Genomic DNA, 15,215 nt, shown 5'->3' with positions numbered 1-15,215 from the left:
TATACGACTGGTCTGTTTCACAACAACTGTAAAACCTTGACTTCATTACTAACTATTTCATCCTGGTTTTGCATGCACGTAGCAGATTCCAGATAGAAAGACACGACGCGTGGGAATGCTTAAAGAGAAAGAGATTGAAGCAAACTGGACGGGTGTTTCACGAATGGCAGACCTACCTCCTCCCACTTCCTATGCAGCCACCTGATGCTTTTCCTTCCATTCCTCTCTATTTATCACCACCTTTCTCAGACTTGATGAAAAACTTTCCTTTCTTTTAAGAATTGGTGAGATGGGTTTGAGTCCCAACATACTTTTCTTTAAGGATTGGTGAGATGGGTTTGAGTCCCAAGAAAGAAGAAGCAGTGAAGAAAAGGAGGGGTCGAAGAGGATCGAAGAAGGGATGCATGAAAGGCAAAGGAGGGCCAGAGAATGCCCTCTGCAATTACAGAGGCGTCAGACAGAGGACATGGGGGAAATGGGTATCAGAAATAAGGGAGCCAAAGAAAGGAAGTCGCCTCTGGCTTGGCACCTTTGATACTGCACATGAAGCTGCTATTGCATATGACCATGCCGCCACAACAATCTATGGTTCCCAAGCTGTTCTTAACCTGCCTCCTGCTTCTCATATTCAACCCCATGATGAAAAAGAAAGAGATGATGAACACTACTTTACTCCACCAGCTGTAACCTCTCCTTCAAATGACTCTGATATGGGTTTTGGTGATGAATTCAAGGATTTGCCCCATATAGTTGCTTACCAAGATCTCTCCTCCATTAAGAACATCTCCTGTATTCAAAAGATTCATCATGGTGTGAATGACTCTGAATTGCTGAATTATTCAGGTACAAGTTTTGTTGACAACTCAGACCTGGAAAATAACAGATTCAATTCTCATGAACAATCTTCTTTGTTGGAGTATTCAGAGCAGTTAAAGTTCAGTAGCAGTAGTGTGGAGTGGCCTTCGTGTCTTGACCTTCTTCCTTTGGATGATAACAGTTCAGACATAATGTTTCAAATGCAGTCACCTCCATCTGCAAGCTCTCAGAATGATATCTTCAGTGCTTTAGATCAACCATTCATGGAGGACACCTATAAATATGCAAATAAACATACAAATACAAACTCCAGGACCTTCCCATCATAAATGTATAAAGAAAGTGCTTACTTCTATTGCTTTATGGGTAGGAATATCTATATTTGGAACCAATTCCCCCATTCTGATACTATTCATAGCATATTCTTTACACTAAGAAACTTGGTGTATAGTTTATTGGTTTCTAGGTATGACCATCTATTTTTGCATCCAATCCCATTCCGATACTATTCATAGCATATTACATAGAGTGTATACCTGTAAGAAACATGGTGTATATTTAAATGTTCATAATGTGTATATCTATGTTTATGACATTCTAAATACAGTTCTATTTGACTGGGAACTCACTCTAATGGTTGCTCATACCTGGATTACAAATGAAGTTTAGTAGAATATTTAAAATTACTTTTCTCAGGGCATCTACCTATGGTTTTTAACAGGATATGCAGACAGCCCTCCAATTCGAAGTCGAAGTCTATATATAAATAGAAGTCATTTTTTTTATTTTATTTTTTTTCTGATACATAGTAAGCATTAGATATATTATATATCTAAGAGAATATATTCTTATACATGTTCACACATTTTATGGATCGCAATTATAAGACTATTTTGGTTTACTACTGGTGTCCAGTAGCTAATAAATTTCTCTCATTTACTAAAAGAGATGTCTTTATCATTTATCAAATTAATGTGGAAATTTCATTGTTTTCCAAATTTATTATTATTTATATGCTTCTAAGACCTTTTTTCTCAGTTTAGATTATAGTGAAGATATATTATAGACTATTCATTTTTAAATTTTTTTTTACATAAAGCATTTAGATAAAGCAAGCATTCTTATATAGAATAAGCTCCTTTAATAAATTTATAAATATATAATTTGTATTTTGATATATTTTTATGTAGTATAATTGAATTTATTTATTTAATTTTTAAATATATGATGTTCATTTATATGAATTATATCTTGAGCATTCAACTCTACCATTTGATCTTTGTCATTAAGATTTGTTTATATATTCGTAATTTTAAAGTCAACAACAATATCCACAAACAGGTTTGGAAAGAAAAGAATAATAACAAAGAAGAAGGAAAAAGCGGAAGCTCTGTCAATATATTAGAACCATCAGAAGGAGATAGAATTGACCTTCCTAAGAATCTCCCTATGAAGGAGAATAAAAAGAATGAAATCAAGGAGTTTGAGATCAAAACAGTCAATACCTTTGAGTCTCTACAGACACAGGAGAAGGAGAATGAAATCAATAAAGAGACACAATCAAGGAGTTTGAGATCAAAACAGTCAATACCTTTGAGGCTCTACAGACACAGGAGAAGGAGAATGAAATCAATAAAGAGACACTTGAAGATGGTGAGATTGAGAATATCACTGACTCTCATCATGAGGTCTTTCAAGATTCTATATCAAAAAAAGATGAACAGTGCCTAGATGAATTTGAAGAACATGAAATTAAACTTGGAAGGAGCAACAAGTTTGGATCACCTTAGGTAAATTTAAATACGTTATTCCAGAATATTGGAGTTGATACGCCTACATCATCCCATAAAAGAGGAGAACTATGGAGTAATATGCAAGATGAGCCTAGAGCGAAACAAAAAGAAAACAGAACAGGAAATGGAAAGAAAATAAAAACTAAGAAGGTAGGAGACCTTAATGGGGTGAAAACCAAAACCAGGTTCAAGGCTGATTTTGGTGCTTCAAGATCCCCATCGGGATGTAAAACTATGAAATGGCATAGGGACTAGGAGAGCAAGAAAAACATAGCTGATGGAAGGTAGCGAACTATAAAGGAATCCTACCCTCAGGCTTCCAAATGAAGGTAATATCTTGGAATATCAGAGGCCTAAATGGTCTCAATAAACAGGATATATTACGGAACCCCATTCGAGATCAAAATCTAGATATTATCCTGGTACAGAAAACCAAAATGAGTAAAGAGAAAGTGGAGAAATTAAACTTCTTTCAAAATGGAGGAGTTTGTGGCAGTAGCTCAAATGGAGCATCTGGAGGGGTAGCAATTTTCTGGAACAAGAAAACCATCTCTAGAGAAATGATTGATGTAGATGGCAATATTTTATGGCATTCTATATACAGTTCTATTTGACTGGGAAATCACTCTAATGGTTGCTCATACTTGGATTACAAATTAAGTTTAGTAGAATATTTAAAATTACTTTTCTCAGGGCATCTACCTATGGTTTTTAACGGGATATGCAGACAGCCCTCCAGTTCAAAGTCGAAGTCTATATATAAATAGAAGTCATTTTCTTTCTTTTTTTTTCTGATACATAGTAAGAATTAGATATATTATATAACTAAGAAAATATAATCTTATACATGTTCCCACATTTTATGGATGGCAATTATAAGACTATTTTGGTTTACCACTGGTGTCCAGTAGCTAATAAATTTCTCTCATTTACTAAAAGAGATGTCTTTATCATTTATCAAATTAATGTGGAAATTTCATTGTTTTCCAAATTTATTATTATTGATTTTTTTTTACATAAAGCATTTAGATAAAGCAAGCATTCTTATATAGAATAAGCTCCTTTAAATTGAAAAGTTTGGATAAATTTATAAATATATAATTTGTATTTTGATATATTTTTATGTAGTATAATTGAATTTATTTATTTAATTTTTAAATATATGATGTTCACTTATATGAATTATATCTTGAGCATTCAACTCTACCATTTGATCTTTGTCATTAAGATTTGTTCATATATTCGTAATTTTAAAGTCAAGCCAACATAAATTTAATAACAACAATATCCACAAACAGGTTTGGAAAGAAAAGAATAATAACAAAGAAGGTAACAAGTTAGAAGGAAAAAGCGGAAGCTCTGTCAATATATTAGAACCATCAGAAGGAGATAGAATTGACCTTCCTAAGAATCCCCCTATGAAGGAGAATAAAAAGAATGAAATCAGGGAGTTTGAGATCAAAACAGTCAATACCTTTGAGTCTCTACAGACACAGGAGAAGGAGAATGAAATCAATGAAGAGACACTTGAAGATGGTGAGATTGAGAATATCACTAACTCTCATCATGAGGTCTTTCAAGATTCTATATAAAAAGATGAACAGTGCCTAGATGAATTTGAAGAAGATGAAATTAAACTTGGAAGGAGCAACAAGTTTGGATCGCCTCAGGTAAATTTAAATGCGTTATTCTAGAATATTGGAGTTGATATGCCTACATCATCCCAGAAAAGAGGAGAACTATGGAGTAATATGCAAGATGAGCCTAGAGCGGAACAAGAAGAAAACATAACAAGAAATGGAAAGAAAATAAAAACTAAGAAGGTAGGAGGCCTTAATGGGGTGAAAACCAGAACCAGGTCCAAGGCTGATTTTGGTGCTTCAAGATCCCCACCGGGATGTAAAACTATGAAATGGCATAGGGACCAGGAGAGCAAGCAAAACATAGCTGATGGAAGGCAGCGAACTATAAAGGAATCCTGCCCTCAGGCTTCCAAATGAAGGTAATATCTTAGAATATCAGAAGCCTAAATGGTCTCAATAAACATGATATATTACAGAACCTCATTCGAGATCAAAATCCAGATATTATCTTGGTACAAGAAACCAAAATGAGTAAAGAGAAAGTGGAGAAATTAAACTTCTTTAAAAATGGAGGAGTTTGTGGTAGTAGCTCGAATGGAGCATCTGGAGGGGTAGCAATTTTCTGGAACAAGAAAACCATCTCTGGAGATTGATGTAGATGGCAATATTTTATCCCTGAAAGCTAAAAGCATCTTTGATGGAAAGGAATGTGTTATTACTAATATCTATGCCCCTAACTCCAAATCTGCTAGAAGCAAATTCTGGGATAAAATTTAGCAAAAAAGAAAATCTTTCCCTTTGAACAGCTGGGTTGTGATGGGAGATTTCAATACTCCTCTGCAAGACATTGATAAATATGGGGGTATTCATGCTCAACCAAATAGCAGATCTGACTTGATGGACTTAATTAATATCAATTCTCTCATTGATATGGATCTCAATGGGGCATCCTACACATGGTCTAATCGAAGGGATGGTGAAGATCTCATTCAGGTAAGACTTGATAGATCCCTTGTCACTAATGATTGGATTCTTTCTCATAGATGCTCCCTTTCTGTTATTAATAGAATTGGTTCAGACCATTATACCATCTCTTTTGTTGCTGAGAATTTTAAGAATAATCAAAGCTTCCCTTTTCGGTTCGAAAAGAAGTGGAATTCCCACCCTAATCTTGAAAAATCTATTGCTAACTAGTAGAATATTGATGTAAATAGAATTGCCATGCATAAAGTTGCCAAAAAACTTAAAAATATCAAAGTCAACATTAAGATATGGAACAAGGTGGTCTTTGGTGATATTTTTGATTCAAAGAAAAAGTTAAAGGAGGAGCTAGATCAGATCAAAAATTCAATACAGAAAGATGGCTATAAAAAGTATTCCAAAGCCATGGAAGATGATGTTCTAGTCAAAATCCACAACATTATTTCTAGGGAAGAAATCTATTGGAGGCAGAGATCCAGGGCAATCTGGCTGGAGGCTAGGGATAGAAACACTAAATTTTTCCACATGACATCTTTAAAACATAAAGAAACGAATAGAATTTCAAGACTTATTGTAGAGGACAAAACTCTTCTTAATAAGGAGGAAATTAGGGATGAAGCTGTCAGGTTCTTCAATCAGCTCCTCACTAGTAACAAGGACATTGATCATACCCACCAACACAATTTGGTTAATATCATTCCTAAGATCATTAATCCTATTCAGAATAAGGCCCTATCTGCTATCCCATCTACTGGAGAAATTAAAAAATCTATCTTTTCATTTCAAGGGGATAAAGCTCCGAGTCTTGATGGTTTCCCTATGTTTTTCTTCCAGGAATTCTAGCATATTGTGGGAGAAGACACGGTTAATGCGGTCAAAGAATTTTTTGGATCTAGAAGAATCCTTAAGGAACTCAACTCCACGTTTATTGCCCTAATCCATAAAGTTGTTGGGGCGGATTCTATGGAAAAATTTAGGCCAATAAGTCTATGTAACTCTTTCTATAAGATCATATCCAAAGTTTTGACCACTATAATTTTGGTTGTTCTCCCCTTCATCATCTCTGAGGAGCAAAAAGGTTTTGTTCCTGGTAGGCAGATTTTGGACTCTATCATTCTTGTGCATGAGAACATTCATTCCCTCAATTCTGCTAAAAAAGAAGGCTTCTTGATAAAGTTGGATCTAGCGAAGGCTTATGATAGAGTGGAGTGGCATGTTCTTTTCAGAATCATGGAGGCTTTTGGATTTGATGAAAAGATAACCAAAATTATCAGAGAGCTGATCACCACTCCTATGTTCTCTATTTTGATTAATGGATCTCCTACTAAATTCTTTAAAACGTCAAGGGGTTTCAAACAAGGAGATCCCATATCTCCTCTTCTCTTCACCATTTTGGCTGAGAGCATGAGCAGATTGATTCACAATCTGAAATTGAGTAAAACCATCAAAGGTCTTCAACCTTCCTCTGCCAATGTTTTTTGCTCTCATCAACAGTTTGTTGATGATACTATCCTCATGGGATATTCTTCTGTTAGGGAGGCTGAGGCCTTCAAAACTGCTCTTAATTCCTATGCTTTGGCTACTAGTCAACAAGTCAATTGGGACAAATCGGCTATATATTTCATGAATAATCTGGTCATAAGACAACAGAAAATTGCTAAATTTATTGGTTGCAAGGTGGACATGCTCCCTTCCACCTATCTGGGTTTTCCCTTGGGTTTAACTCCCCCAAACTCCTTTTGGAATATGATTATTGATAAATTCAACCAAAAAACTAGCTAGGTGGAAAGGTTCTATTTTATCTCAGGCTGGGAAATTGCAACTCCTTCAAGCGATACTCCAAAACCTCCCTGTTTATGCCCTCAACTTATTTGGTATCCCGACTAAATTTGCTGAAGCATTGGAAAGAATCCATAAGAGATTTTTATGGTCAGGAGTTGAAGAAAAAAAGAGGATATCCTTGGTTGCTTGGGACAAAGTTTGTAGACCAAAGAACAAAGGAGGGTTGGGGATTAAAGCTCTAAAAACCTTTAACAAAGCTCTTCTAGCAAAACAATTATGGAGAGCTTATGATACCAAGAAAGATTGGAATCAAATATGGTTTGATAAATATATTCAGAATCAACCTATCCAGGGGGTCCTTAACTCTGAAGACATTCCTATTGGATCCTTCATTTGGAATAGTATTATCAAATCCATAAAAGTGGCCAAAGCTGGAGCTGGATGGGTCCTTGGAAAAGGTGACAAAATAAGGTTTTGGGAGGACCCTTGGATGAAGAATGAATCTCTTTATGATCAAGACAACAGTCAAGTTATTGAGGAATGTAAAAGGAGGTTTGGGCTTATGGTGTGTGACTACTGGAAGGAGGATAAATGGGTGAGGCTTGATGTTATACATTCTGGATTTTCCTTACTCCAGAAGGAGCTATTGTCCTTTTCCCCTAACAAAGACTATGATGATGTTTTTCTCTTGAAAAGTAATCCTAGAGGTGAATTTACGGTTGCTTCAGCCTACAAAAACACTTTTTCTCAGACCAATAATCCCATTTGGAGTAAAGTTTGGAACAGCATTCTGATCCCGAAAGTCAATATTTTCTTTTGGATTGCTTCTCATAATAGCACCCTTACTCTTGACAATTTGGTCCGAAGAGGTTTCAAATTCCCTAATAGATGCGAGCTATGCCAGAAAGAGGAAGAATCATTTGATCATCTCTTTTTTCACTGCTCCTTTACCTGGAAAATTTGGTGTAAAATGTGGGAGAAATGGAAAGTTAATTGGGTTATGAACAAGAGTATCAAGGATATTATCTGGCAACGAAATTTCCCCACAAAATGCCAGCTTATCAAGAACCTTTGGTCCTTGACCCTCCCCATGATTTGCTGGGGCATTTGGAAAGAAAGAAATAACAGAATATTTAGGGAAGCTAAGTGTAACTCTCAGGTGGTTTTTGAAAAAATATGCAAGGCTATAAAAGAGAACATCAATATTCCTCACAAGAACAATAAGCAATGGTTTGTTACTGATATGAATGATATAGAAAAAGATATCCTCACTGAATGGAACCTAATACATAAAGTCTGTAGATGTGACAATAAGAATAGGAGAGATAATATTGTTTGGCGCTTTCTTGATCATGATTGGATAAAGGTGAATTTCTATGGGGCGGCTAAGGGCAACCCTGGGAAGTCTAGTGGTGGAGGAGTTATCAAAAATGCTCAAGGAGTCTGCATTATAGCTTTTGCTTCTCCTTTTGGGGTCCAAAATAATCATGTGGTTGAAGCTCTGGCCATGCTAAAAAGCCTCCAGCTTGCTCAAGGATTCAAATTCCAAAAAATCTGGCTCGAAGGGGTCTCCTTAAGCATCATCCAAGCCCTCAAAGGTACAAGCTCTGTTTCTTGGAATATTACTAACTTAGTTAAAAGTGCTAAATATTTGTTAAATAACTATGTTAGTATTAGCATAACTCATACTCTAAGAGAAGGCAATAAGGTAGCGGATCTCTTAGCTAATGAAGGGGTCAATTTAGAGAATGATGTTAAATATATTGGAGAAACTCACTGTAAAAGGGAGGTTAAAGAGCAATTATATTTTGATCATATCAATGGGTCAAGTTAAACTCATGATTATATTTTGGGGAACGAATTCCAAAGACAGATTTTGGGGGTGGATTAACTGTCAGTTAATGAGTGTTTTTTGGCATCATTTCCATGATCATATGTGTGAGGAAGATTATAATAATAATTGTTGGGTTTGTGTGGCCATAAACATAAGTTTCAAAACAACGAAAGAGTCTCTGCACTGTAAATCCAGAAATTACAAGCATTTGGGGTTTCATCTGTGGACTGTGAATTATAGCTGTGGGTATCTCTACTTGAAGCTCAAAATGGGTGGTAACTTAAACAAGAATGAGCCCCCAAGATGCGAAAACTAGAAGAGTGAACGAAAGGTTTGGAGAAGGCTTCATAGATATAGCTTTACTGACTATATGGAAAAGCTTCACGGAAGCATAAATTCTGTGTCACATAGTTTTGCCAGAGGTTGGAGTAACAACAGAGTCACCTTGTTCGGGGAGATATGGAAAATTGATGAGAACCTGGTTGTAGAGGTCATGGGTCTTTAGAAGGATGGTACTAAATTCTATAGAGACCGGAAGTATGCAGTTGAAGCATTCAAAAATTTCCCAAAATCGGAGGATGAGAAAGGCAAGCTTGTGAAGAAAGACAACATCTCCTACTACAATCCCTAGCAGGTAAAGCCCTTTTGGCAAAAAGTTTTAAGGGTTTTAATGGAGTATCTCACTGTTGATGGTAGATTTACAAAAATATATAATTATCACTTTGCAATTTTGAACCACTTCTGTCATGGGGCTAAAATATCTCTGCCTTTTTATTTAGCATCCTTTCTGAATGAGAGTCTTGTTGACTATGCTAAAAATCCTAACTCTTATTCTATAGCCCATCAGGGGCTTATATTGCTCATTTATGAACATCTGAAGGACAAGGCTAGGGCTACCAAAGATGACCCCCTAATCACTAATGCTTATATCTCTGAGAGTTGCAAAGATTCTGATTCGGATGAGGATCAGCTTAATGCCCCTACCCACAAAAAAAGGAGAGTTGAAACAGAGCATGAGGAAACGGAGGTGCACTGTGATGTGGAGGAGGAAAAGGGTAAGGCTATTGAAACTGAAATGGAGTATGAAAAGGATGAGAACATTGGTGAAGAGGATGAAGGGGATAACTCTGAAAACCCTCACTCTAACCCTATGGGCTCGGATAGTAAGAATGTTGCTCTGAATTCTAAGGAGGATGACAATCCTAACTCTGTGGGCACTGAACAGGGTAGGGATTCTACGAACACTATCTTGAATACCGCCCGTAACTGTACTCTGGAGTCCTTCAACTTCCAGAAATGGGTTGTCGACAACATAACTAGTATGCAAAGTAAACAGAGGGATCTAGAAACCAAGATTAATAAGTTGATTAAGGACACAAACTCTGGGAAAAAGAATGATGAGATGAAAATCAGTGAAGCTGAGGAGGAAATCGAGATGGAGGATTGGTTAGAAAAAGACCTGATCAAAGGGGATTTGAAACACCCGGAGGATGTTATCAAAATCTAAAAGAACATGCTGGGGAGGATAAAGACAACATCAACACCCAGGTTGCCCGCACCGAGAAGGCTCTAAAAAGCTTCATGAACCATAGTCTCCAGGTCCTTAAAGTTTCATCACAGAACATGAATGCTTTGGTGGATCATTTGGAAAGGAAAAATTAGGATAAGAATATGGTAATCATTGAAGATGTGCCAACTTCTAGCTCCACCCACCAGATTCCCAGGTGTAGAACAAGACAGAACACTACTGGGATGGAGACCAAAACAAAAGATAGCCAGCTGAGACAGGAAAGCAATGACCTGAGGGAAGTGGCCAAGGCGATGATGCTCTTGGTTTAGAATGTTGAGGAATCTATTAAAGTTTTCAATTAATTTGTAATGCTGGGTTTGGGGCCAACTTCTTGTTGGCTTCTTGCTGTCTTTTTCTTCGCTGTTGGTTTTTGTGCTAGTCTTTTGCAGCTATTTTGTTTCATCTCTTTCATGCTCATCTTTCGTAATGTAATCGGGTTTCAGGTCCCTTAAAACCTATTTTTACTTAATCAAAAACATAAATTTAAAGTCATATCATAGTCTTTATCATTTGATCTTTGTCTTTGTCATTAAGATTTGTTTGTATATTCATAATTTTAAAGTTGAGCCAATAGAAATTCAAAGTCATATCACAATCAACCCACCATGATCATGATCTCCATCCCAAGGCAATCATTTCATCTTAGCTATAAATCAAGAGTGTGAGTCTTAAGAAACATTGTGCACTTAGTTATATAACTCTTTTTAGTAGTGTGAAATCCTTTGTACCACTTTGTATTCAAAGTCATATCACAATCAACCCATCATGATCATGATCTCTATCCCAAGGCAATCATTTCATCTTAGCTATAAATCAAGAGTGTGAGTCTCAAGAAACATTGTGCACTAGTTAGTTAAGACTCTTTTTAGTAGTGTGAAATCCTTTGTACCACTTTGTATTCATAATCATATCACAATCAACCCACCATGATCATGATCTCCATCCCAAGGCAATCATTTCATCTTATATATAGATCAAGAGTGTGATTCTCAAGAAATGGTGTGCACTTAGTTATGACTCTTTTTAGTAGTGTGAAATCCTTTGCACCACTTTGTGTTAGTGTGCAAGCACTCAAAATTTTATGTGTATTTGCTAATGACTTTATAATGCTTCATGTTTCAACTGGTAATCATAGTGTGTGTAAGGACCTAATCTTTTTCAGCTTTCACAACTTTTTGATAAGTTCATTTATGTTAAATTGATATCTTGAGCCTTATTGTTTAGCATGATATAGTATTGGATCATCATCGAATGAGGATAGTCCAATGATAGAAAAGGACTTTCGATATTGGCAAGACATTGAAGAGGATTATCAATTGACCAAAGAAAATGGGTGAATCAAACAACTCTTAGACAACTATATTTGACCAAAGGTATACCTAAGGGTAAGATATGAGGTAAGTCACATATATTTGAATTTAAACTAAATATTGATTTGGTTAAAGTCGAAAAGGAAATTGATAAAGATAGCATAGTTAAATGAATAAAGTTGAGGTTAAGATGTATCATTGTTAAAAGTGCAGTTAGACTTATTTAATGTATGATGGAAGGCATCATGTAAGTATATGGGAACTTACAAATAATTGAACTTGAGTCAAGGCTTGTGAGCACATGATCAATATGTTGTCCTAACCAAGCAAGTAATTAAGGAAAAATATATGAAATTAGAGCCAATGAGGAAAAGGGAGAACCAACTAAACCCTTGTCAAATGATTCATCTATTGAAGCTAATTTAAAGGTGTGGTCTTATGTCTAGAGAAGAAAGCCTAGTGTGATTAAATTTCATGTGAGTCTAGTTTAATTTTAAAATTATATGAGTTGGGTTGATTTGAAAATAAAGTGTAAGGGTGAAATTATTGTTTGAAAAGTCCAATGATCTTGTTAAACTTGGCTTTGATGTTTGTGGGATTTTTAATGGCCTAAAAAGGGACTTAATTTATGTGTTTTTAATGGTTTTTTGGGACCTTGGGTTGGATACCTATGGGTTAGGGGTCATTTTAATTCCTCACCTTGTACTTGGGTCAACACATGACTCTTATAAACTTTCTATTTTAAGAAATTATGAGTTTATGTTTTGTGGATTGGAGAAGTGACTTGTCACTCTTCAACCCACTCGCCAAAGTGTGTTTATGAACCTTGGGGAGAGAAAAAAGTCTTACACATGTGAGCCACCTTGTAAGGTTGTGATAAGTGTACAATTACATTTCACACCTCCCCAAAAATATCACATATGTGTGACAAATTTTTTATACTTGTGTGAATATTTTCATCGTTGTCATTGATGTCAAATCTGGTTATCTAGTTACGACCAGATGGTGTATATTGTTGGAAGTTGTTTTGATATTGTAGTTTTGGTATTGCTAGAAGAAAGGTTTGAGATACGATGCAAGGTGTAAATGATCTAATGGAGTTATTTCAGGAAGATCCTGATCTCTGGAATCCTGAGTTGTGCATATCTTGATTTACATTTTGCCCTAATATCTGTTATGTGTGTTTCGGCATTAGTCATATCAATTGTATCCAATTGTATCTATCGTGTTTTATGTTTCAGCATCTAAGGTATACATGTTATCGATGTTTTGGGGTTTGGATTTGATGTGCTTGGAGTTTTGTGCTTATGGGTATGTATCTATAGGTCTGTCCCAATCGGTGCTGAAAGGGGAGGGGTGAATCAACACTTTATCAATTTATCACAATTAAAACTTTTAACTCAAATCTACACTTACTTAATATTCATCAATATACTTAATTACTGCAGAAGAATATGCATGCATGAAAAGATATATTGTGACACCAAGATTTATCTTATGGAAGCCCAAATGGGAGAAAACCACGGTGTGAGTAGGAACTCACAAAATTTGTACTCTTCTGGAGTATGCCCAGTGAGGAGACATCCCTGTTAGGAGATTACAAAGACAATGTTAGGTGCCACCCAATTAAGGGATTTTATTTAAGGCTTGTTAGTGCCTTTACCCTGTTAAAGGTAGCTTGATTAAAGGACTTAAGAACATCAATTAAGATGTCACCCGGTTAAGGGATTTTACAAAGGGACCTGTTAAAGTCCACCCAATTAAGGAATTAAAGTTGCAATGGTTAGAAAGCAACAAAAGGATGGTCTGTTGAATTATCTACTGATAGCTTGATCAGATCACAATAAGAATCACACTCTATCCACACCAGTTGTGTCTGCTCTACACAACATCGGTTTTCTGCTTACACCTTTGGCTCTGCACTCTACCGGTCCTCTGACCTTCAGCTCTGCACTATGTCGGTCCTCTGTCCCTTGACTCTACACTTTGTTGGTCCTCTGACCCTCAGCTCTACACTCTGTCGGTCTACCTCATACACTCTCTACTTTGCTAAATATTTTTAGCACTTCCTCTCACTCTACTCTTCACTTTGGATCACCTTCTATAGGATCTGCTTCTTGCAAATTTTACGATCAAATTTCTTTGGATGAACTCAAAAATACTATACATTTTCTGTCATCACCTTCAGGTGTTTCCTCAATCAAAGAAATCACAGATTTTGGAAGATTTCAAATTCAAAATCTCCCACTCTTTCTTTGCATGCCCTGTAACAATTCTTCCAACTGTTCAACTAATTTTGTCGCCGCATCCCCCAAAAATAGTGACTTCTGGGTCGATTTCAGTCAATTAAGTGTGAACCAGAAAATCTGTAAGTAATCATGGCTTGATTGCATGGTAATTGAAGTTGACTTCACCAATCTTTTAGTTTGGCGTAGACACTAGCTCACCAACTTACCTTTTACCACCGTAACTGAATAACCGATCACCGCTCCAAGATTTATGGTGATCACCTATCTTCCTTATGCCTTACTAGTGTACCAGTATACCACTGCACTCTATATTGCCGGTTCATCCTTTGATTGCCGGTTTGTTGTGCTAGCATCAAGTCTCTTTTTGTGTTTGCCAATCAAGTTCCGGTTTGCATACAACCTCAAATCTTCTTTCCTGAGTCACCTTTTGTGACTTCATCATCATCAGAATGACCGATCTTCTTGAGTAACAGACCAATTGGCTTAGTCTGTCTTCCCTTGAGTTGATTGAACTTTTGTCAACTGTTTCTAATGTTGATTCCATATGTTTTCAAGTCATCACCTTTTCTACTCAAATACACCACTCCACCAATACCACTTCACCGATCAGTGTTAGACATCAATGACAAATCTTAGCTCATATACCAGTTCTCTGGATTGATTGGTTTTGTCAATGCCAACAATCTCCCACTTTGGCATTCATGGAAACACTTCAAGATCTATCTTATCAGTTGCATGTACTTTCTTCATTTTTGTACCGGTCATTACTTTTGCTCTGAGTAATGAATATCTCCCCCTAATACTGGTAATACTCCATTTCAGCAACTTTAGCTCAATCACTACATACCAATGCTCAAACACTATAATCATATCTCTCCCTTTGACAACAATGCCAAAGATTCATTTCAGTACACTTACAAGACTGCTCCCCCTAACCAAAGTAGTCCACACTTATCAATCTAGTCTTAGAAAAAAATATTTAAATAAATCATACCATATTGATATAGAGCCCTTTTTGTTTACTTTACTGCAAGTAGGGGCATCACCTCCAACTTACCTCTGAGATATTCAAAGGTATCCTTTTGTAGTGGCTTGGTGAAGATATCAGCCACCTGCTCTTTTATTGGTATATACTCAAACATCACTTCCTTTTCTTGAACTTGTTCCCTTAGATAGTGATATTTGATAGCTATATGCTTTGTCTTGGAATGAATCACTGGATTATTGGATATGTCAATGGCACTGGTGTTGTCACAATGAATCACTACTGATCCAATCACCTTTTCTTGGATACCCT

General features: G+C 36.2%; 1 protein-coding gene across 1 annotated transcript; it reads left to right on the top strand.

The window, feature by feature from the left end:
* Window positions 1–332: 332 nt before the first annotated feature.
* LOC131028188 (dehydration-responsive element-binding protein 2A) lies at window positions 333–1,145 on the top strand. The gene has a single exon (XM_057958430.2). It carries the CDS (start codon window positions 333–335, stop codon window positions 1,143–1,145), a length of 813 nt encoding a protein of 270 aa, XP_057814413.1.
* The last annotated feature ends 14,070 nt before the right edge of the window (window positions 1,146–15,215 follow it).

This window comes from Cryptomeria japonica, chromosome 5, assembly GCF_030272615.1.
Source record: "Cryptomeria japonica chromosome 5, Sugi_1.0, whole genome shotgun sequence".
In the NCBI taxonomy this organism is placed as follows: Eukaryota; Viridiplantae; Streptophyta; class Pinopsida; order Cupressales; family Cupressaceae; genus Cryptomeria; species Cryptomeria japonica.
This window is presented reverse-complemented; position numbering and strand designations above follow the sequence as displayed.